The sequence below is a fragment of the Hyla sarda genome, chromosome 9, assembly GCF_029499605.1.
Source record: "Hyla sarda isolate aHylSar1 chromosome 9, aHylSar1.hap1, whole genome shotgun sequence".
Taxonomy (NCBI): domain Eukaryota; kingdom Metazoa; phylum Chordata; class Amphibia; order Anura; family Hylidae; genus Hyla; species Hyla sarda.
Window position 1 is genome coordinate 69187188 of NC_079197.1, and position 25103 is coordinate 69212290.

The window sequence follows — 25103 nt, forward strand, 5'->3', positions numbered from 1 at the left end:
TCCAGTGACTTTCCACCTACTGGAAATCTACTCCTATAATGTCTTGAGAGCCTTAGGCATCATAGAAGTTGTAGTTTTGCAACAGTTGGAAAGCCACATATTGGGCTACAGTTTCACTCATGATCACCTAGTCCTAGTCAGAAAGAATACACAATGATATAATGGCTCACAGGTGACGTCTTCTCTGTTGTCTACCATTTTCTCCTTCATCCGGTCCAGATGGGGTTGTGGCTTCCAGCTAAATCTTCCTCTGCAGAGTGTGATGCTCCGACATAATTGGTTCCTCACTTTGTCAGCAGATTCTTATCCTGTATATGAAAAAAAAAATCAATATGAGCCTGTTAGACGCTGTGCACCCAAACACTAAGCCCCTGAAAATACTACCACACACTGTTTCTTCTTAGTTTGGCTGAATCCCACCCTCTACTGTCCTCCAGACCCCTTTCTCCACCAGACCTGTGTCCCCTCCTCCAGACCCCTGTTTTCTCCTACCTGACCCCTCAATTACCCCCAGACCCTTCAGTCACCTCAAATGCCTTAGTCCTCCTCCAGACCCCTATGTCACTTCCTCCCCCAACCCCTCAGTCACGCCCAGACCCCCCAATTCTCCTGCAGATCCCTCAGTCACCTCCCCCCCAGACCACTCAGCCACCCCAGTCCTCCTCAATACCCTTCTTTCCCATCCTCCACTGACCCCTCAGTCACCCCCAGACTCCTCAGTCCTCCTACAGATCCCTCAGTCACCCCCAGACCCCTACGTCATCACCCATCCTCCTCTAGACCTCTCTTGCCTCCTTCTCCAACCCCTCAGTCCTCTTCCAGAGATCCTCATCACCCCTGTCCCTTTCTCCAGACTCCTTTGTCCTTTTTATTTAGACTCTGTTCCCCACATACTGTTTCCTGAGTCCTGTCCCTGTACTATTACATCACTGTGTATTATCCTTGTTATGTGACGTCATACATACATATTCATGCACACAACATACTGTACACATTACATACTGTACATGCATGCATCATATACACACAACACACATACTGTACACAATACATACTGTACATGCGTCATATACACACAACACACATAATGTACACAATACATACTGTACATGCATGCATCATATACACACAACACACATACTGCACACATTACATACTGTACATGCATCATATACACACAACACACATACTGTACACAATACATACTGTACATGCATCATATACACACAACACACATACTGTACATGCATGCATCATATACACACAACACACATACTGTACATGCATCATATACGCACAACACACATACTGTACATGCATCATATACACACAACACACATACTGTACACAATACATACTGTACATGTATGCATCATATACACAACACACATACTGTACATGCATCATATACACACACAACACACATACTGTACACATTACATACTGTACATGCATTCATCATATACACACAACACACACTGTACACAATACATACTGTACATGCATGCATCATATACACACAACACACATACTGTACACAATACATACTGTACATGCATCATATACACACAACACACATACTGTACATGCATCATATACACACAACACACATACTGTACACAGTACATACTGTACATCACCACAACACAGCAAAAAAGAAAGCAAAGGAGCTCCAAAAAGAGTCACTTTAATGAAAAGGTAAAAACAAAATTTTATTGGTATGCACTAAAATTAGATACACACAAAGAGGAAGACAATGCATCACAAAAAACGGCACCACCGGATATCCTGCAGGGGAGATGGTGGTAAGGGGGTATTGCACATAAGTCCGTAATCAAACAGTACATATAAATATAGATATAAGCACCATTATGAATAAAAGTAGTATATATACAAACAGTATGAGAAGTACAACACTGCAGGTGAATAAGGTGCTATATATTGCAGTGTATAGACAATCTATACAACAGAAATAGAATATATAGTAGTGCAAATAATGCTGGCAAGATACCCACAACAGATATAGTGATCACTAAGAGAATGCAGGAACCGGGGTGCCGCCACTCCAACGCGCGTTTCGGCACGCTGACCTTCGTCCCACTCTGACGTGAAGGCAGCAGCGCTTGCGCTATGCTCAAAGAGCTCTTCCATTGCTTGTTGCAGCACAATATGAATAAAAGAAGACAGAAGACGGAAGGGAGTAGGTAACCCTTAATTATAAAGCTCTTAACCTGCACTATAACCCAGTATATTGGGTTAAGTGCACATGAAACTACTGTCAGTTTCTCTATAGTGAAAGATCATAATAAATTCACAGAGATAAGGGTCCTCACATACTCACTACATACATGTTCACAGAAACATGCCCTTACTACAGGTGAGAATAATGCACAAGTGCTCACTTATGTCACATAAGCACTCTCATAACATATACAAGAAAAAAAAAAGAAAGCAAGTCACACTCTAATTAATAAACAAAGCTCAAATGGCAACAGCATGTATAGACACTACAAGTTAAAGGGGTTATCCTGGAATAGAAAAACAGAGCTAACTTCTTTCAAAAATGTTCCCTGTCTGTCTCCAGATTGGGATGGAGCCAAGTGGTAATACAACACCCAACGGGACAGACATGGAGTTGTTTTTGAAAGACATTTGCTCTGTTTATCTATTCCTGGATAAGCCCTTTTAAGGGTGCGTTCCCACAGGGCATATACGCAGCGTATTTGACGCTGCGCAAAATTTATGGCAGCAGCGGGAAATACGCTGCTTATCCCTTGGTCACTATACACACAGGGCTTTCCGGCGGCAGCCCTATGTGTGTAGTGAGTTTTGGAGGCGGAGCCGCGCGTCACAGACACGCCGGCATATGGCTCCGCCTCCAAAACTCACTACACACATAGGGCTGCCGCCGGAAAGCCCTGTGTGTATAGTGACCAAGGGATACGCAGCGTATTTCCCGCTGCTGCCATAAATTTTGCGCAGCGTCAAATACGCTGCGTATACGCCCTGTGGGAATGCACCCTTAAGCATTAAAAAAGATAACAATAGCAACACTGCACTGACGGGGCCAACCTATTGGTGACTCTATGGAATTACCTGTAATGGATATGCAAATAAGAAATGGCTACATCCTCAATCTAGCCAACCCCAGTATTATAAACAAATAAGATGAACACTGTAGTTTCAGATCTCAAAGTGTACAATCCTATTGAAATAAAGGTAAATGTAAACAGAAATATCTCAACCGTTTGCCATCTAAGAACATACTGACTTGAGCCCGTACCATACCGGCTGGCCCCCTGCTGCTTCCTGTAGCTCCAGGGCCGCCGTTAATAGCCAACATGCGGTGATCGGCTGCGGGCGGCTATTAACCCTTTAGATCGCTGCTGTCAAAGTTGTATACACAAAAAAAATGTATAAAAAGCGACCAAAAAGTCCCATCAAAACAAAAATGGTACAGGTAAAAACTTCAGATCAGAGCGCAAAAAATTAGTTATTGGGGTCAGAAGATGACTATTTTATACATACAAATTTTTGATGCATGTAGTTATAATTTCTTTTAAGTAGTAAAATAAAATAAAACCTATATAAATTAGGTATCCTTGAAACTGTATGAACCTACAGAATAAACATATGGTGTCATTCTTACCAAAAAGTGCACTGCATAGAATCGGAAGCCCCCAAAAGTTACAAAATGGCATTTTCTTTTCCAATTTTGGCCCACAAATCTTTTCTTTCAGTTTTTGCCGTGAATTTTGTGGTGATATTATTGATGTCATTATAAAGTACAATTGGTGGCGCAAAAAAAAAAAAAAAAAGCCCCTGTGTGGGCATGTAGGGGCAAAATTGAAAGCGTTATGATTTTTAGAAGGTGAGGAGGAAAAAACGAAAGTGCAAAAATGAAAAATGGCCCGGGGTCCAGGCAAAACCTTTTTTTTTTAAATATATCAACTAGCTCTGGAAAGTTAAACAGATTTGTAAATTACTTCTATTAGAAAATCTTAATCCTTCCAATAGTTATTAGCTTCTGAAGTTTTCTGTCTAACTGCTCAATGATGATGTCACGTCCTGGGAGCTGTGCATGATGGGAGAATATCCCCATAGGAACTGCACAGCTGATGGAATGTGAGTCATCAGAGAGCAGTTAGACAGAAAACAACAACTCAACTTCAGAAGCTAATAACTATTGGAAGGATTAAGATTTTTTTAAAAAAATTAATTTACAAATCTGTTTAACTTTCCGGAGCCAGTTGATATATAAAAAAGTTTTGGCCTGGAATACCCCTTTAAGGGGTTAAAGCATATGATCATATAGGAGCATGTGTTGTTACATTTACTAGTCAGCTGAGGCATGAACCTGTCTGAACAGATTCTGAGGCTGGATTTGCACAGTGCAAAATTTTTTTTAATTTACAACCAGTTTTGAAGCTTATTTTCATGCATATTGAAAATGTATTTGATGTTTATAAGGGTGCATTCACAACACATTTTTGCAATACAGTTCCCTTGTACTTTTTCAATTTGAAAACCATATGGAACCGTATTGAAAACCGTATGCATTGACTCTCCAATGAAAACCATATGCCAAACGATGCATCTGGTACAGTTTTGTCAATTTTTTCCCGTATCCAAAACTGTAGCCTACCATGGTTTTTGGTCTGGGTGAAAAACCGTATTGAAAACGTATATGTTTTTTTTTAACATGGGAGTCAATGGGAGCCGTAGAGAACCATATGGGCGTACAGTTCCATCCAGTTTGTACTCTTCTTGACTTTGCAGTTTTTTCTTGGAATTTCAATCAAACAAGTCAAACTTTACTCATAATGGAGTGAAAAGTTTAAAACGTATACATTTTTCTCTTAAAAAAACGATGCAACTGGACAGGTTAAAATTTGTACACACATTTTGATACAGTTTAGTACGGTTTTGAGGAATCAGTTTTTCCATCAAAAACCTGATACAGGAACTGTATTGCAAAAACATGGTGTGAATGCAGCCTTAGAAGCCTTTTTTAGTGCTCTCCATGATTTTAATGGAAGGATTGGAGAGTGATACAAGCATAATACACACCATGCAATGATGGTGCATATTGTTTGTCCCACTTTTGTAATTTTTCTAATATACATTAATATATTTATTTCTCTTTAGGACTACACCATCACAATGTATTTCCAACAGAGTTGGCGTGATAAGCGATTGGCTTATACTGCTCTTCCTCTCAACCTCACCTTGGATAACCGAGTGGCTGATCAGCTCTGGCTTCCAGATACATACTTTTTGAATGATAAAAAGTCCTTTCTGCATGGTGTAACAGTCAAGAACCGGATGATCCGACTGCACCCAGATGGCACTGTTCTCTATGGACTAAGGTGAATTTATATTATACAAGTGATTCTATGAGAGATGTATTTTGTCCACTGTTAACTGTAAAATGTCCGCCACTGTACAGCAAATAATAAATTCTAGCATATAAAGACAGGCAGATGATTGCTAAAGTGGCACATTTTAAACACAGGCCCTATTACAATGTTTGTAGTAAATCAGAGCTAGTAAATACTTAAAAAGTTTCCTATCACTGAAAAAAAATAACGTTTATGTATATTACTCACTAGGTCATGCAGATGCTTTACATTTTTTATGTGTCTATCTTCTGTATTTGGCTCACAAATCCCTCTCTTCTGCTGCTTACTCATTCTCATTCTGACATCCGCTGCTCAGGAAGGGGTGTGTCTGAGGCAAGTACTGAGCCTGCCCTCACTCACCACGTATTCACATGCTCCCTGAGTCTGCTGTGCAGTGCTGAGTCTCTTCATCTAGTCACAGAGGGGTGCTAACCCACCGTCACTCCTTTGACTTTGTCCCAGCCTGCGCTTCAGCTGGGACAAAGATGATGCTGCAGCCGGACAGGATCATGTTCTGGATGGTATGGGTGGTGGATGGTATATCTAGTGGTCTGTTTAAAAATATATATATTTCTATAAAAAGAAGATAAAAATGTTTTTATGAAGTATATTAGAAAGGTTAACCCCTTAAGGACCGAGGGTTTTTCCGTTTTTGCATTTTCGTTTTTTCCTCCTTGCCTTTAAAAAATCATAACTCTTTCAATTTTGCACCTAAAAATCCATATGATGGCTTATTTTTCCTGCCACCAATTCTACTTTGTAATCACGTCAGTCATTTTGCCCAAAAATCTATCTTTATTCTGTAGGTCCATACGATTAAAATGATACCCTACTTATATAGGTTGGATATTGTCGTACTTCTGGAAAAACTCATAACTACATGCAGGAAAATTAACACGTTTAAAAATGTCATCTTCTGACCCCTATAACTTTTTTATTTTTCCGCGTATGGGGTGGAATGAGGGCTAATTTTTTGCGACGTGATTTGAAGTTTTTAGCGGTACAATTTTTGCATTGATAGGACTTTTTTCATGATATAAAAAGTAACCAAAAATGCACTATTTTGGACTTTGGAATTTTTTTGCACGTATGCCATTGACCGTGCGGTTAACAATATATTTTTATAATTCGGACATTTCTTTACACTGTGTTTTTTATGGGAAAAGGGGGGTGATTCAAACTTTTAATAGGGAAGGGGTTAAATGATCTTTATTCACTTTTTTTTGCAGTGTTATAGCTCCCATAGGGACCTATAACACTGCACACACTGATCTTTTACATTGATCACTGGTTTCTCATAGGAAACCAGTGATCGATGTTTCTGCTGCTTGACTGCTCATGTCTGGATCTCAGGCACTGAGCAGTCATTCGGCGATCAGACAGCGAGGAGGCAGGTAGGGATCCTCCAGCTGTCCTGTAAGCTGTTCGGGATGCCGCGATTTCACCGCGGCTATCCCGAACAGATCCCTGAGCTAACCGGCATGCTTTCACTTTCACTTTAGATGCAGCGTTCAACTTTGAATGCTGCCTCTAAAGGGTTAATAGCGTGCGGCACCGCGATAAATGCCGCACGCTATTAGCCACGGGTCCCAGCCTTAGAGGCTGGGCCCGACCCGCTATGATGCAGGGCCACGCCGTGGCCCCGCGTTATAGATCGGGAGCGGACACATGACGTACCGGTACGTCATGTGTTCTTAAGGAGTTAAAGGGGTAGTCCAGTGGTGAAAAACGTATCCCCTATCCTAAGGATAGGGGATAAGTTTGAGATTGCGGGGGGTCCGACCGCTGGGGCCCTCTGCGATCTCTCTGTACGGGGGCCAGGCTCTCCGGCCAAATAGCGGGTGTCGACCCCGGCACGAAGCGGCGGCCGGCACGCCCCCTCAATACATCTCTATGGTAGAGCCGGAGATTGCCGAAGGCAGCGCTTCGGCTCTGCCATAGAGTTGTATTGAGGGGGCGTGTCGGCCGCCGCTTCGTGCGGAGGTCGACACGCCCCCTTCGTGCGGGCTGTCGGGGCTCCGTACAGGAGATCGCGGGGGGCCCCAGCGGTCGGACCCCCCGCGATCTCAAACTTATCCCCTATCCTTAGGATAAGGGATAAGTTGTTCACCACTGGGTCACCACTGGGCTATTCCTTTAATGTTTTGCCAAGATGTACAACATATAAAAAGGTTTTGATTCTGACAGTGCCCATTTAATCATTCTGCATTAAAGGGATTTTCCCTCTACAAATGTATCCCCTATTCACAGCATAGTGAATAACTATCTTATCAAAGGGGTCCAACAGCTGTAGCCCCTCGTGATCTTGAGAATGGGGACCAGAGTCTCCCATTAGAACGAAATGGTGAATCATACATGCATGCCACCACTCCATTCATTCTCTACGGGAGCTGTGGGGACAGCTAACGCTGTACTAGACTATCTCCTTGGACAATGTATGGAGCAGTTTCGCATGTGTTACCTGCATTTTAACAGGAGACTTGAGTCTGTGTTCTCAAGATCACAGTGAAACCAGCAGTCGGACCTCTCATGATCAGACAGTTATAACTTTAAAAGTTGGGAAAACTCCTGATCGAGTTGTCTTTTAAGCCTATGTACAGAGAGTTAAATAAGTATTAAACATGTCAACATTTTTCTCATTGAATATATTTCCAAATGCACTATTGACATAACATATTCACCAGATGTTAGTAACAACCTAAGAAATCCATACCTACAAAAAGAACAAACAGAACGCATAACGCTTCAAGACGCCTCCTGTATAGAGAAACTAGTTGCATGCATTGCTCTGGTTTGATTTTGGCCCATTCTTCCACACTAAAATTCTTCAAATCTTGAAGGTTCTGTGGGCCTTTTCTTTGAATTATGATCTTCATGTCCATAGATTTTCAATGGGATTTAAGTCAGGTGATTGGCTGGGCAATTCTAGATTCTTTATTTTCTCTCTTTGAAACCATTAAAGGGATTTGTTGGTTGTGTGTTTAAGATCATTGTCTTTCTGAAATGCCCACTCTCTTTAATCTCCATCATCCTGGTAGACGGCAATAGATTTTTGTCAAGAATGTCTCATTAAATTTGCCCATTCATCCTTCCTTCAATTATGTGAAGTTTACCAGAGTCATTTGCTGAAAAGTTTTTAGGGTGATGTGCAGTGCCATTGCTCCTCCAGTTACATTTTGCTCTCATATGACCACAATGTATTCAATGTATTCACTTTTGTAAATGTTGGGCAGCAAATTTTAAACAAGCTTCCATATGCTTTTTAATCAGCAATGGAGTCTTGTGTGGTGAGCATGTATTTAGACCATGGCAGTGAAGTGTTTTCTTTGAGACAACAGTACCTGTTAATTCCAAGTCTTTTTGAAGCTCTCCACAGGTGGTCCTTGGTTCTTGGACAACTTGTCTAATCATTCTTTTCACTGCTCTGTCAGAAATCTAGCGAGGAGCAAAAGGTCAAGGCAAATTTATGGTGAATTGTTTGTCTTTCCACTTCCGTGTTATGGCCCCAACAGTGCTTACTGGAACAATCAGAAGCTCACAAATGTGCCTGTAACTAATGCCATTGTTATGCTTTTCTACAATTAGGTTGCAAAGGTCTTGAGACAGCTTTTTGCTTTTACCCATCATGAGATGTGTCTTGTGTGACACCTTGGCAACCTTTTCAAGACCATCGGTTGGAACTGAACCAGCTGCTATTAATTTGCACTGACAAGGAGCTGGATTTCTTTTTAATTACTAAAAAAATTTCAGCTGTTGTATTGGCTTTCCATGCCTTTTTGCACCTCTCTTATTTATGTGTTAAATACTTTTTCTCGTGTAATTTCCCATTATTACACATAAGTTAATTTCTGAACCTATTTGTTTTGGTTTCTTTGTATATACGGATTACTTTGGTTGTTATCAACAGCTGGTGGAAGTTTCAGGTCAATAGCACCAAATATATGTAGTTAGAAAATGGTGACATGTTCAATGTCATGTCGGTATCCTCATTTTATGTACCAACCTTTTAAGTAGCACAGTATGAAATTCCTTTGAAAAGACCAAATACACAACATCAACAGCTTCTCCCCAATCTCTAACTAACCTCCATCTTCATAGTCTGACAGGAACAATCCCTTATAAATTCATTCTTATTCTATGTTATAATTATAACAACATAACAAATAACAACATCCATCTGAAAACCCTCAGATATTTTACCCATAATAGATTTTAAATTAATATGAGGTACCTCAACAGTGTGAACACTTCAACACACTTCAACTGCGACAGACAGTCTTAATCATGGCTGTTGGGATGAAACACGTTGGTGTCTTCACACTGTTGGGATACCACTTTGCCTGTATGCATTCATTGTATGTCCAAGTAAAGAATCCTTGTTTAATGTCTACACCTCGCTGAACTGAATTTTCCTTTGTTTAAATGTTGCATTTTTTGTTTTCATGTGGAACCATCCCTTCATTATAGAATCTTTAAATATAATGATTAACGGTTTGTCTAGCATGATACTTAATTGCTTCAAAACTCTGGGATGGATGTCATCTTGGCCCGGCAATTTGTGTATTTTTATGTTTTTAAGACAGTGCAGCACTGCTTCTTGGGTTAAACAGATGAAATATGCTGGATAATTAAGATTATTTCTAAGGGGCCAATATTTTCAGTTTTACGTTTCTTATAATTTATGTAGATGAATGATATTTTTTAAGTTCTTTGGCAATCATTCTTTCTGTGGCAATTTTTATTACTTTATTTTTTTTAACAGAATGTATGCTTCTCCCTGCAATTTTTAATGCTTCCCATTACCTTCTTGCTTCAGTAGTCTAAATACTTTCTTTAAATCATTTATTTCAACCCTAACAGTATTAGTAAGCCACATTCGTTTTCTCCTATTTTTAATGCGCTTATTCCCATAAGGTATGTGTCGTTCACAAGATCTATTTAGTATACTCTTAAAAAATTTTCAGTTAGTTTGTTTACTTTATTCTGAGGGAAAAGTCCCAATCTATATCAGTGAGGTCCTTTCTTAGTTGGTAAACATTGCTGCTCTATTTTTGCTTAGCAAAGAAATTGGGGGAGATTCCTTAAAACATATATAAAGGAAGAGTGATGCAGTTGTTCATTGCAACCAAATAGCTTTTTTTCATTTTTTTCATTGTCTGGTTGTTCAATGGAATTCTCTTATGTATAGTGATCAATTAGTTTCTCCCTTCGTATCAGCCTACTGATTATGTAATCCATCCCTGATAGTGATTCCAGTTTCTACACATGTCTTTAAATAATTGTACGTGTTGTGCCAGTGTGATGGGTAGGACTAGGTCTTTCAGCAATAAAGTGCTAAGGGAACTTTCTATATTCCCTCTTATTTAAAAAAAAACTATTTACATTTTGTCATTAACCTGTAAGAGTTGTCAAGTTAATTAAAAAGTGCACTTTATAAACACCAACATAATGGTACCCATGGCTTGCACATAGCAACCAATCAGATCCCTTCTTTCATTATTCAGAGGCCTTTTATAAGAATGAAAGAAGCAATGTTATTGGTTGTTATGGGCAACACGGCAACTTTTCCTCTGGACAGGTTTGGATAAATCTCCCCATAGTGTTTCAAGACATTCTATGGAAAAACACACCTGTAACTTTAATTGCTTTCACTTTTTTAAGAAATGTGAAATGTACTGGATCTTCAAACTAAACATTTTATTGCCTCCTTTTGCCTTAGTGAAACATTGTACAACATAATCGGCTAATTCGTTTTTTCCTATATCTAGACATTTTAAGACTTACTAAGTTCTACCGTTGTTCATATGTTTTTCAACTTTTCTCATAAGTTGTGTATACTTCCTTCATAAAGGGCATAGATTTGCTTCTGTATAGTTTAATGTAGATTGGTGACCACAATGTACAGGAAGGATGTTTGTAAATTTGTGTGGATTACATCACACATACATGTCCTTTGCTTACTAATATGTCATGCAGATATTTTAGGGTTGTGCTTTTATTCTAAAGATAGTTATGTTTATCAAAGTAGCCATTTAGATGGCTAATGCATGTTCAATTTACTGAATTTTTTTTACTTTGTTATCTTACAACCAGGTAGATATACTTTGTGTGTGATTAAGCCCAGAAAATATATGTAAATGCGCTTTAGATGGCTAATGAGAGTTCAATTTAAACATTTTTAAGTATATTATGTTACAGCCAAGTAGAAACCTTTAAATCAAGGTTGTGCTCAATTTGCTGTGGAATTTTATAGATTAGATTTTGTGTTCAACTAGCTGTGGATTTGTGGAATTGTATAGCTTAGAACCTGTGCTCAGCTAGTTGTGAATTTGAAGAATTGTACTGATTGGAGTTTGCGCTTAGCCTGCTGTGGATTTGTGGGATTGTATAGGTTAGAATATGAGAAGACTTTCTGGCTTCTGGGGCTAAAATCCTACCCTTTTTGCTGTCTCCTATTGCCCTGGGAGCTGACTGACATATAAACAAGCAAATCATTGTATAACCTGGGGTCATAATTTGATAGTTGCAAGGTAAACTGGGCTACCATTACATCATTTCACTGTCACAGTACTTCCTCCTTTCCTCTCGGCACCAACGCCATGTGTTCCTCATCCGTTCTGTTACTATTGCGAAGATTGCCTGGTTTGCACAAGCCAAATCAGGAAATGTTCAAAAGTTCTGCCATAGTAGCTATGTCATAGAAATGCAGACAATGATAAAACACCCAAAAAAGATTAAACAATGATTTTGCAGTGCAGGCATAATAAACAAAGTCATGCCACAATACAAACAGAGTAGGCACAGTGATGTTCTAGTTTACAGACACATGTCATTGTACAGGTATAATAGTTAAAGTGTCACAATGCTGTGACCGATATAAACAAAGTCATATAACTCTGGGCTAGTAATTACTGTGCTATCATAGGACAGAGTTTATTTGATTATCCTACAGGGGCTGTAAAGTTAGTGTAGTTCATAATATAGTGTCTGTACCTGTCTCTGATGGCTGGTCTCATATTCTTGTGTGATCTTTGCTCTGGATGTTCATTTTTAACAGCACACAAAATTACTCCTGTCTCTGCTATTTCCCAGGATGCAGTGTGGCTGAGACCTGACATCACTAGTCAGGTGATCACTAGTCAGGTGATGACAGGGAGCCTCTCTGCTTGAATGGGTGGCCACAGGGAATTAGCAACAGCTGGAGGCACCCTGATTAGAAAGCACTGACCTCTTTCATTGAATCTAGCTTGTTTGTTGTTCAAAGGGTGTGGTGGCTGATGTGTGGGAGGTAGGAAAGTAGAATTCTGGAATTTGTAGTAAAAAAAGAAAACTTCAACATTAAATACTGAGGTTCACAAAAAGATATCCACAGCTTTATGGTAATCTCACAACACAGCCATTTAACCCAAAGACAAGCACAGATCCTTCTTAAGCATGTCCATTACTGTCTGGCAGGTAGGTGCTAAAATCACTTTATGGTGGAGAACCCCTGTCACGATGCCGGCTGGCAGGAGGTGGATCCTCTGTGCCAGAGAGGGATAGCGAGGACCGTGCTAGTGGACCGGTTCTAAGACACTACAGGTTTTCACCAGAGCCCGCCGCAAAGCGGGATGGTCTTGCTGCGGCGGTAGTGACCAGGTCGTATCCACTAGCAACGGCTCACCTCTCTGGCTGCTGAAGATAGGCGAGGTACAAGGGAGTAGGCAGAAGCAAAGTCGGACGTAGCAGAAGGTCGGGGGCAGGCGGCAAGGTTCGTAGTCAGGGGAGATAACAGAAGGTCTGGTACACAGGGTATAACACACAAAAACGCTTTCACTAGGCTCAAGGCAACAAGATCCGGCAAGGGAGTGCAAGGGAGGAGACTAGATATAAGCAGGGAACAGGTGGGAACCAATTAAGCTAATTGGGCCAGGCACCAATCATTGGTGCACTGGCCCTTTAAGTCTCAGGGAGCTGGCGCGCGCGCGCCCTAGAGAGCGGAGCCGCGCGCGCCAGCACATGACCGCAGGAGACGGGAACGGGTAAGTGACCTGGGATGCGATTCGCGAGCGGGCGCGTCCCGCTGTGCGAATCGCATCCCCAACGGCCATGAGAGAGCAGCGCTCCCGGTCAGCGGGACTGACCGGGGAGCTGCAGGGAAAGAGACGCCGTGAGCGCTCCGGGGAGGAGCGGGGACCCGGAGCGCTAGGCGTAACAGTACCCCCCCCCTTAGGTCTCCCCTTCTCTTTATCGGGTAACTGCCTCCCCTGGGATGAGGACACCGGGAAAGGATGGAGGGATTCCTCAACGGCAGGCAGAACCGCAGGAGTAGGAATGGGGAGAGAGGGCAGAGGGCGGGACCTGGCACGGGGCAGTGTGACACCAGGACGAGGGCCATGAGGGGACACAGAAGCTTGCCTGATGGAACTGGGAGGGGGGGAGGGGCATTTCCTGTGGCAGGCAGAGTCCTTAATGACCTTAGGGGGACCAGATACAGGAGGAACCACAGAGTTACGGCAAGGGTTACTGGGAACCGGTTTTAGACAGTTCTTGGAACAAGAGGACCCCCAACTCTTGATCTCCCCAGTGGACCAATCCAGGGTTGGGGAATGAAGTTGAAGCCAGGGAAGTCCAAGGAGAATTTCCGAGGTGCAATTGGGGAGGACCAAAAGTTCAATCCTCTCGTGGTGAGATCCGATGCTCATAAGAAGGGGCTCCGTGCGGAAACGTATGGTACAGTCCAACCTGGCTCCGTTGACCGCGGAAATGTGGAGTGGCTTGACAAGACGGGTCACCGGAATACGGAATTTATTCACAAAGGAGTCCCGAATAAAATTCCCAGAAGCTCCAGAGTCCAGGCAGGCCACGGCTGAGAGGGGAGAGCTGGCTGAAGTGGAAATCCGAACAGGTACCGTGAGACGTGGAGAAGCCGACTTGGCATCAAGAGACGCCACACCCACGAGAGCTGAGTGCGAGCGTGCGTTTCCCAGACGTGGAGGACGGATTGGGCAATCCACCAGAAAATGTTCAGTACTGGCACAGTACAAACAAAGATTCTCTTCCTTACGGCGATTCCTCTCTTCCAGGGTCAGGCGAGACCGATCCACTTGCATGGCCTCCTCGGCGGGAGGCCTAGGCGCAGATTGCAGTGGAGACTGTGGGAGAGGTGGCCAGAGATCTAAGTCTTTTTCCTGGCGGAGCTCTTGATGCCTCTCAGAAAAACGCATGTCAATGCGAGTGGCTAGATGAATGAGTTCATGCAGGCTAGCAGGAGTCTCTCGTGCGGCCAGAACATCTTTAATGTTGCTGGATAGGCCTTTTTTAAAGGTCGCGCAGAGAGCCTCATTATTCCAGGAAAGTTCAGAAGCAAGAGTACGGAATTGTATGGCGTACTCGCCAACAGAGGAATTACCCTGGACCAGGTTCAGCAGGGCAGTCTCAGCAGAAGAGGCTCGGGCAGGTTCCTCAAAGACACTTCGAATTTCCGAGAAGAAGGAGTGTACAGAGGCAGTGACGGGGTCATCGCGGTCCCAGAGCGGTGTGGCCCATGAGAGGGCTTTTCCAGACAGAAGGCTGACTACGAAAGCCACCTTAGACCTTTCAGTAGGAAACTGATCCGACATCATCTCTAAGTGCAAGGAACATTGCGAAAGAAAGCCACGGCAAAACTTAGAGTCCCCATTAAATTTGTCCGGCAAGGACAGGCGGAGGCTAGGAGCGGCCACTCGCCGCGGAAGGGGTGCTGGAGCTGGCGGAGGAGATGATTGTTGCTGCTGTAGCTGCGACTGTACTTGCTGTAGTTGTGACTGGAGTTGCTGTGTCATGGTAGTCAAGTACGACAGCTGGTGATCTTGTTGCGCTATCTGTTGCGACTGCTGGGCGATCTGACGAGCTTGCTGGGCGACCAGCGTAGGGAGGTCAGCGACCCCTGGCAGAGGAACTTCAGCGGGATCCATGGCCGGATCTACTGTCACGATGCCGGCTGGCAGGAGGTGGATCCTCTGTGCCAGAGAGGGATAGCGAGGACCGTGCTAGTGGACCGGTTCTAAGACACTACAGGTTTTCACCAGAGCCCGCCGCAAAGCGGGATGGTCTTGCTGCGGCGGTAGTGACCAGGTCGTATCCACTAGCAACGGCTCACCTCTCTGGCTGCTGAAGATAGGCGAGGTACAAGGGAGTAGGCAGAAGCAAAGTCGGACGTAGCAGAAGGTCGGGGGCAGGCGGCAAGGTTCGTAGTCAGGGGAGATAACAGAAGGTCTGGTACACAGGGTATAACACACAAAAACGCTTTCACTAGGCTCAAGGCAACAAGATCCGGCAAGGGAGTGCAAGGGAGGAGACTAGATATAAGCAGGGAACAGGTGGGAACCAATTAAGCTAATTGGGCCAGGCACCAATCATTGGTGCACTGGCCCTTTAAGTCTCAGGGAGCTGGCGCGCGCGCGCCCTAGAGAGCGGAGCCGCGCGCGCCAGCACATGACCGCAGGAGACGGGAACGGGTAAGTGACCTGGGATGCGATTCGCGAGCGGGCGCGTCCCGCTGTGCGAATCGCATCCCCAACGGCCATGAGAGAGCAGCGCTCCCGGTCAGCGGGACTGACCGGGGAGCTGCAGGGAAAGAGACGCCGTGAGCGCTCCGGGGAGGAGCGGGGACCCGGAGCGCTAGGCGTAACAACCCCTTTAAGCACACAGTGCCAAACTTGGACTTAAATACGTTTGCATTCTTCTTGAAGTTTTTATTATTCCTTAGTCCAGTGGTTCCTAACCTTTTTCGGCTTGGGGCACCCCTAGGATAATTTTTTTTTGTGGGGCACCCCTACTGAAAATGTTCGACACATGACAAAAAATGTCTAAAAGGAATAATACCTATATACCTGATAGCTATGTAGATTTATAGTGCTGCTATATGCAGGACTCACAGATGACATCATCTCTGATCGGAATCATTCACTTTTCCTTTTTCTTCCCCATCTGCCCAAGACCATGATGACAATTTCTTCCAGCAAAAACTCTTCACCGCCGAACCTACAAAACAAATATTTTAGGCTCTGCACTTTTCCAACATCAATTTTCCAAACAATGCCACCAGCCTCCCACACACACACACACACACACACTGCATCCAGCCTCATCCACACACACACTAACACACACACACAATTCCTTCAGCCTCCCCCAAATGCCTTCAGCCTCTCCTACACACAATGCCTCAAGCCTCTCTCACACACAATACCTCCAGCCTCCCCTAAATCCTTCCAGCCTCTCTCACACACACAATGCCTCAAGCCTCTCCCCCACACACGTGATGCCTAAAGCCTCTCCCAAATGCCTCCAGCCTCTCTCTCACACACACACACAAAATGCCTCCAGCCTCCCACACACATACAGCCCCTTCAGATGTCTCCAACCTTCTTCCTCAACCATCCAATCACCCCTTTTGCCTCCAGCCAACAGACCAGTCACCCACATTGCCTCCAGCCTTCCAGCTCACCCACATTGCCTCCTGACACCAAGCCCATCCACATTGCCTCCTGCTACCCAGCCCACATAGACTGTCTCCTGCTTCCCAGCCAGCCACATGACCACCCAGAGCTATTGCCTTTAGCCTTCCAGAGCTATTGCCTCCATTTACTCCACCCTACCATCTATTGCCTCCATTACACCCCTTTTATTGCTTCCATTCACAAATCCCCCTGCCGCTATTGCCTCTATTTCCAAATCCCCTCTCCTCATTGCCTCCATTAACAAATCCCCCCGTTGCATCCATTTATGAATCCCCCCCATTGCCTCCAGTCACAAATCTCTTCCCCCAGCTATTGCCACTTTTCACTATTCTCCCCCGCACCCCTGCTATTGACTCCATTCACTCTCCTTCCCCCACCCCCACTATTGCCTCCACTCACTTTCCTCCTCCCACCCCCGCTATTGCCTCCATTCACTCTTCCATACCCCCGATTTTGCCTCTATTCACTTTACCCCACCCCCACTATTGCCTCCACTCACTTCCCCCCCCACCCCCGCTATTGCCTCCATTCACTTTCCCTTCCCCCAACCCCGCTATTCAAACCCCATGCTTCTCAACGTTACCTGTAAGCTGTCGGCTCACATGCCGGAAAGCATCCAACGTCGTTGCTGCAGTGACGTGGATGCTTCCCACCCGGTGTCAGGAACACTATAAAGAATGAAAATTGGTCAGTGATTGGTTACTATGGGTAATAAGGCCTGTCTTTCTTTGTTTTTGTATATCTTCGCATGTTTCCCTTTTTCTTTCAGAAATCACTTTCACCTACTTCTCCTACTTCTGTTTTACAGATGTGTCTCAGACTTAAAGTTTTGATTTATGTGTTTTTTTCTATGAAAACAGAGGCAAGGTAGGGGAATAAAAAATGTAACAGCGAGAATTTTGCTCCATAATATTTGGTCATAAATAACCAGTATGTTATTTAGTTTGATTGGGTGGGCATATTCATAAAGTTACTTTAATGAAATAACACAACCTCACAGACGTGAAATAATAATTAAAGTAAATTTCAAATCCCAGAGAGACAATGGGGGTTACTTACCTTTTTCTCGGGTATTGTATCCAAACTGTGTCGCATGGAATTTGCGCCCCCCCCCCCCCCCCCCAAAAACAAACAAACAAAAAAAAAACACCATTTTACAAGAAAAACCTGGAAAGGGTGTGTGGCCATAAGGGGAAGGGGGTGTTGTCCTGACAAATGGGGCATGTCTCTGACAGTTTTGATAAATCTCAACATATTTGCTAAGGTTTATACTCAAAATGTGGTGGATTTGAACTGAGCATTCCTTATTTATGTAGTGCTTCAACAATTTACAGACACTGCTGTTTAATTTCCTCTTACATATTGATGTTTTTGCTTTCCATCGCTTGTCCAATTTACCACTCTATTTCTATGTCCTTTTGTGTATATATAATGTGATTGTGAAGAGACCACAGACAGTCTCAAAAGCCTTCATTTTGTCATCATCTTTTTCAGTAAAATGTTGTCATTATCTTTTTCAGTAAATTGTATCCTAAATATGTATATATTCCTGCATAACATTTCAATTGCTGGTGTACACAATAGCTCTCCTCCATATTTATCGCCCAGTGGATCACTGCATGGCCTATAAGACTCGACTTTAAACATTCAGCAAACAAAGTGGTTTATGAACCTAAGAAAATCTCTTTTATGTTCACGTTATATTCAAACATATTATTCAATCAGTACATCACCCTTTACTGCTCTTAAAGTGCTCATAAAGTCACAGAGATCAGCAAAAGTTCACTCCTTTGGGAGCCATTCACTGACAGAGAGATCCAGCATTGGGAAAGTCAGCCACTTTGCAATCTTCTGATGGATGGGGCATCAAGTGCATGGTGCAAGAGATGAGTGAATTTTTGAAAAATTTGATTCGGCCAATTCGCAAAATTTTCCCCAAAAATTTGATTCGGTCCGAATTTATTTGCAACGCATCGCTATTAAAAACAGATATTTATGGGCTACAGAGAGCCTCAATAGGAATGTAGAACACTTTGTCTTGTCGTAACACGCATAGGGAGTGTGCTGTCTTAGTGAAATAATACTGTTATTCACTATGACATGCAGATTACAGGCATCGCTATTAGAATCACTGCCGCAGAGCGTCTTGATGTGGCAGCAGGGTCGGCAGACCATATGGCGTCACAATTGATGAGATTAAAGAGATTTTTTTGTCATTTTTATTTATTTTAATTTAAAATGTATTAAAACATTTTTAATTCCTTTTTGAGGACCTATTCTGGTGAGCATCGAGCTGGCAGTCCGCCGTGAGGTGAACTACCACCTGTTCAAGCCCCGGCCTCTAAGCTCCCTCCCCCGCACCCCCGAACACCCGAAACTGCAAATGTTTCAATTAATCTGCTATGGTTTATTGTAATTGCTCCAACCTGTTTCATTGGATTCTTATGGTAATTCCACAGGTAATATACAGTATGACGATGACCATAGAGACACAGTCTTGAAAAGATTACAAAGATTTTTTTTAATTTAAATTGAAGATTTTAAATAAATTCACAAGATTAATGTCCCGGGTTCCTGAAGCGTTTACTTTGAACCGATACTGTACCACAAACCCAATATAACAAGGAGTCACATGGTGGCACAATGACAGAGACTAGAGGTGGCAGCAGCCTGAGGAGACCATAGGGCCTCACAATTGAAAAGATTAAAGATATGTTGTAAAATTTAAATTGAAGATTTTACATAGATTAAAATTTTAAAAGTTTAATTTAATGTGCCAATAGCATGAGGCCATATGGTGGCACAATGACACAGCCTGGAGGTGGCAGCAGCATGAGAAGACCATAATGTGGCAGAATGACACAGCCTGGAATTGGTAGCAGCAAGAGAAGACCATATAGTGGCAGAATGACTCAGCCTGGAGGTGGCAACAGCCTGACGAGACCATAGGGCCTCACAATTGAAAAGTTTCAAGATATTTTTTTAAATTTAAATTGAAGATTTCAAATAGATGAACCTAAAAAGTTTCATTTAATGTGCCAGCGGCATGAGGAGACCACATGGCTACCGTGTGTCTGGGTCCTTGGTCTCGTCTTCCTCATCACACTGTAGCTCCACAGCCTGCTCCTCCTTTCCTGTCAGATGACTATAAAAACCACCCATTTCGCAAAACCTTGGCTGTGCTCCACTGTCCCCCTCCCCATCCTCCTCCAGTTCAGCCCCCACAGGGCTCATGTGGCTGTGAGATTTAGGCTTTTTTGACTTTTAGCGGTTCCTCCCCTGTGTGACTCCGTTCACCAAGGCAAACCATGTAAATAACAGCGTGACACCACTGTGCCCTGAACACATGGTATGCTGGAGGGGCACTGAGACCTAACCGTGCAGTAGAGGCTGGGGACATGGTGGAGGATGAGGAGGTGGAGGTGCACACTGTCGCAGGACCAATGGCCTGAGAGCATGGAGGTGGAAGTGGCATGACCTGTCCAAGTTGCTGTTGTGGCTGTGTAGGAACCACATTCATTCAGTGGGCCGTAAAGGACGTAGTTAAAGCTCTACACGTCGGCGCTGACGTGCACTTTGGTACACTGTGGTAGAGTGGGGTGGGTGTTAAGTGTTAATACCAGTACCCAGTGACAAAGGTGGGTGAAAGAAGGAGAACTTGGCATCAGATGTGTGGCATCAGGCAGGTGGCAGGATCAGAATACAGTGGTCCCTCAACATACGATGGTAATTCGTTCCAAACGAGCCATCGTTTGTCTAATCCATCATTTGTTGAGGGATTTGTGCAATGTAAAGTATAGGAAGCTGTACTCACCTGTCCCCGCCGCTCGCGATGGTGTCCCCGCCACTCCCGATGGTGACCCCGGGCCTCCGCTGGGCTCTCCTGGTCTTCTCCATTCCTCTGCTGTCTTCTCCGGCCCTCTGCTGTCTTCCGCAAGGCCTTACTGGGCCTGCATAGCGACGTCATTACGCCGCTGCGTACGCCATTCCTATTGGATGACGTGAGCAGCAGCGTATTGACGTCATCGGAGAGGGCTGAGAAAACACCGGAAGACCAGCACTGGACCCGGAGGGCACCCCGGAGCATCGTGGAGGGGTAAGTAATACTTACCGCACCACACGGGGAACATTAAGCTGCTATCCGGCAGCAGCTTAAGCATTTTGCGCTGCCAGATAGCACTTAATGCAATGGCCCTGACATAAAAAAGCATCGTATGTCGATGCTGATATCGACATGCGATGGCCTCTGAGAGGCCATCGTATGTCGATTTTGTCATATGTCGGGGCCATCGTAGGTCAGGGGTTCACTGTAGTAGCTGAGGCAGGTAGGCAGAAGAAAATGGTCTCTTTTGTGTTGGTGTGTACAAGTAAGTATTGAGGATATGAATCACGTAAAACGTAACTTTTAATACTTCCCTCCAAAAGGTGGAAGGGAACAACATATTGTCCATTGTAGCAGGTGGGGGTAAAAACTTCCCTGTTAGGCCCTACTCTCGTCCTATTAATTCCCTTTTTGGCAAGTGTTACACGCCCTAAAAAGGACGTCCCAACTCAGGAACCTCTCCCTATTTCCACCTAAAAACCCTGGGAAATGGCAGTGTTTTTAGGTGGAAATATGGAGAGGTTCCTGTGTGGGGCCGCCCTTTTTAGGGCGAGTAACACTTGCCAAGAAGGGAATTAATAGTGCAAGAGTAGGGCCTTACAAGGGAATAGACCATACGTTGTTCCCTTTTAGAGGTCTTTGCATCGCATCAATACTTGGTGGTGTAGGTTAGAGCTGACGTACCCAAATTTGTTACAAATTTCAGGAAACATTCGATTCCCAACGAATGCGAATATCGCCGCGATTCTATTGTGCAAATCGCTTCATTAAACTCCATTTACTGCGGTGCAGGCTTCAGGGCATCTAAAATGGCAGATCCACATGTCAGTACCCCAGGGAACACTGGGAAGGTGGGAAGGAAAGGGGCGAAGGGAAGTAGGTGGGATGACCCTCAATCACATGCAGGATGCAGCCTATCAGCAGCCTGTCACCCCTGTGATGTCACAGCCCTATATAATCGGCAGCCATAATTCAGGCTCCTCACTTCATTACTGTTATGATTCGGCTAGCTGGATGTGGATCCTCTGTGTCAGCGAGGGATTGGCGTGGACCGTGTCGGTGGACCGGTTCTAGGGGTGCTACTGGTTTTCACCAGAGCCCGCCGCAAAGCGGGATGGTCTTGAGGCGGCGGCAGCAACCAGGTCGTACCCACCGGCAACGGCTCAACCTCGCTGACTGCTGAGAAGGCGTGGGACAGAAGGACTAGGCAGAAGCAAGGTCAGACGTAACAGAAGGCCGGGGCAGGCGGCAAGGTTCGTAGTCTATAGTAATAGCAGGAGGTCAGGAACACAGTAAAGGTAAACACAGTAGTAGCTTTCTCTAGGCACTAAGGCAACAAGATCCGGCAAGGAAATGCAGGGGAAGTGAGGTTATATGGACAGGAGGCAGGTGGAAGCTAATCAGACTGATTGGGCCAGGCACCAATCACTGGTGCACTGGCCCTTTAAAGCTTAGAGAGCTGGCGCGCGCGCCCTAGAGAGCAGAGCCGCGCGCGCCAGAACATGATAGCCGGGGACCGGGACGGGTAAGTGGCTTGGGATGCGATTCGCGAGCTTGCGCGTCCCGCTATGCGAATCGCATCCCCATCATGAATGTCAGTGCAGCGCTCCCGGTCAGCGGGTCCGACCGGGGAGCTGCATAGAGGAGAACGCCGCGAGCGCTCTGGGGAGGAGCAGGGACCCGGAGCGCTCGGCGTAACAGTACCCCCCCCTTAGGTCTCCCCCTCTTTTTGTCTCCTTGTCCCTTCAAAAGAGACGAGAAAATAGGGGGCGCCTCTTGAGTCTCCTTCTGGAAAAAGAAGTCCTGGGTAGCTACACCAGCGGCAGGCAGTTCAGAAGGAATGGGGAGGGGGGGCAGAGGGAGAAGCATGTCACAGGGCAGAGTGTCACCTGGACGGGGGCTATGAGGAGGCACGACACAGTCCTGATAGGCCTTGGGGAGACCAGGCACAGGAGGAAACACAGAGGCCCGACAGACGGGGCTGGGATCAGACGTGAGGCACTCCTTGCGGCAAGCAGGACCCCAATTCTTGATCTCCCCGGTGGTCCAGTCAAGGGTGGGAGAATGATGCTGGAGCCATGGCAGACCGAGGAGGACTTCAGAGGTGCAGTTGGGCAGGACCAAAAATTCAATTTTCTCGTGATGCAGTCCAATGTTCATAAGCAGGGGCTCTGTGCGGTAACGGACAGTGCAGTGCAACTTCACTCCGTTGACAATTTTGTTTGTAATATTTCGAAAAAAAAACCTTTTGGATTAAGGGAACGCATGATTGCGAAAGCAGGTATGCGGTTTACCTTTTATCTTGTATTTGCGGTCTGCAGTATGTGGGCCGCACCGTTCAGACGGTGCGGTCCCGCATGAATAAACATCGGTCCAATGTGGGAAGGCAATTCATGCTACACAGTGTCTCACGACATATATGTCAAATCCATGCAGGGAATTTTGATTGTCTAAAATTAAAAATTATTGAAGTTATACCACCCATTATAAAAAATCGTTTCCAAAGGTTAATTAATAGAGAATCATACTGGATTTTTTCACTTGGTTCCCTTTTCCCTGGTGGTTTAAATGAGATGATCGAGAATGCTGTGTAGCTTGACTTGCCTTCTATTATCATATTACAAATACATTACAAATATATTGATTTATTATATGTTTTTTTATACATTTTATACTTTATTCATATCTAATTTTTTTTAGTTAGGTATGTGATATTTTTTTAATTTACTAGTTTTTATGTGTGTGTTTTATGTGTTCCTGCCTATTGCTTTTATTCCAGCAATGTGCGGGTTAACTGTTGTGTATAAATACCGCATGTGTCTCTACCCTCAACATGCCTGATGAAACTGGTTATCCAGCGAAACGCGTTGCATGCCGGGTAAATAAACCATTTTACCTTTGAAGTCTTGTGCGCTGCCTTTATCCTGGGCTGTTCCTTGGAGGGATCCATCTGAGTATCTCAAGGCTGTGCCATTCAGCCACTATATGGTATCCTCATGCTTCAGCCACCTCCTGGCTGTGCCATACAGACATTGTATGTTCTCCTCATATTTCAGCCAACTCCAGGCTTTGTCATTCAGGCAATATAGGGTTTGGGTCTGGGAATAAAAATGTTGTTATTGTAGCACTAGCTACTCCAAATCTTCAGTTTAAATTTCAGAATTCATCTTCTAATCTTAGGGATTGTGAAGCCCTAGTGTCTGCTCATGCTGCTGCCAACTCCTGGCTGTGCCATTCAGACACTATATGGTCTCCTCATGCCTCAGCCAACTCCAGGCTGTGTCATTCAGGCAATATATGGTTTAATGATGCTGCTGGGCCTGGGTCTGGGAATAAAAATGTCGTTATGGTAGCACTAGCTACCCAAAATCTTCAGTTTAAATTTCTGAATTCATCTTTTAATCTTAGGGATTGTGAAGCCCTAGGGTCTACTCATGCTGCTGCCCACTCCTGGCTGTGCCATTCAGACACTATATGGTCTCCTCCTGCTTCAGGCTGTGTCATTCAGCCAATATATGGTTTACTGATGCTGCTGGGTCTGGGCCTAAAAAACTTTTATGGTAGCACTAGCTACTCTAAATCTTCAATTTAAAAATGTGTCTTCTAATCTTAGGGATTGTGAAGCCCTAGTGTCTCCTCATGCTGCTGCCAATTTCAGGCTGTGCTATTCAGACACTATATGGTCTCCTCATGCTTCAGCCAACTCTAGGCTGTGTCATTTAGCCACTGTATGGTCAACTCACGCTTAACCCTCATCCAAGCTGTGTCATTCAGCCACTAAATGGTCTCCTCATGCTGCCAACACCTCCACACTGTATCATTCAGCCACTATATGGTCTCCTCATACTGATGCCACCTCCATGCTCTGTCATTGTGCTGCTCTGTGGCAGTGATTCTAAAAGCGATGCCTGTAATCTGCATGTCATACTGAATAACAGTATTATTTCACTACACCAGCATACTCCATATGCGTGTTAGAGCACAGCAAAGTGTTCTACACCCCTATTGAGGCTCTCTGTAGGCTAGAAATAGCCATCTTTAATATAGATTCACTGCAAATAAATTTGCCTACAGATAAAAACAAATTTGCCTACAGATAAAAACAAATGAATAGCA

General features: G+C 44.3%; 1 protein-coding gene across 1 annotated transcript in view; it reads left to right on the plus strand.

Moving 5' to 3' along the window:
- Window positions 1-25103, plus strand: part of LOC130291597 (gamma-aminobutyric acid receptor subunit beta-4-like) — a 520736-nt gene that overhangs the window by 318169 nt on the left and 177464 nt on the right. The window contains exon 4 of the mRNA XM_056540553.1: window positions 5149-5369. Coding sequence (XP_056396528.1) covers window positions 5149-5369 — 221 coding nt within the window. The remainder of the gene's footprint in view (window positions 1-5148; window positions 5370-25103) is intronic.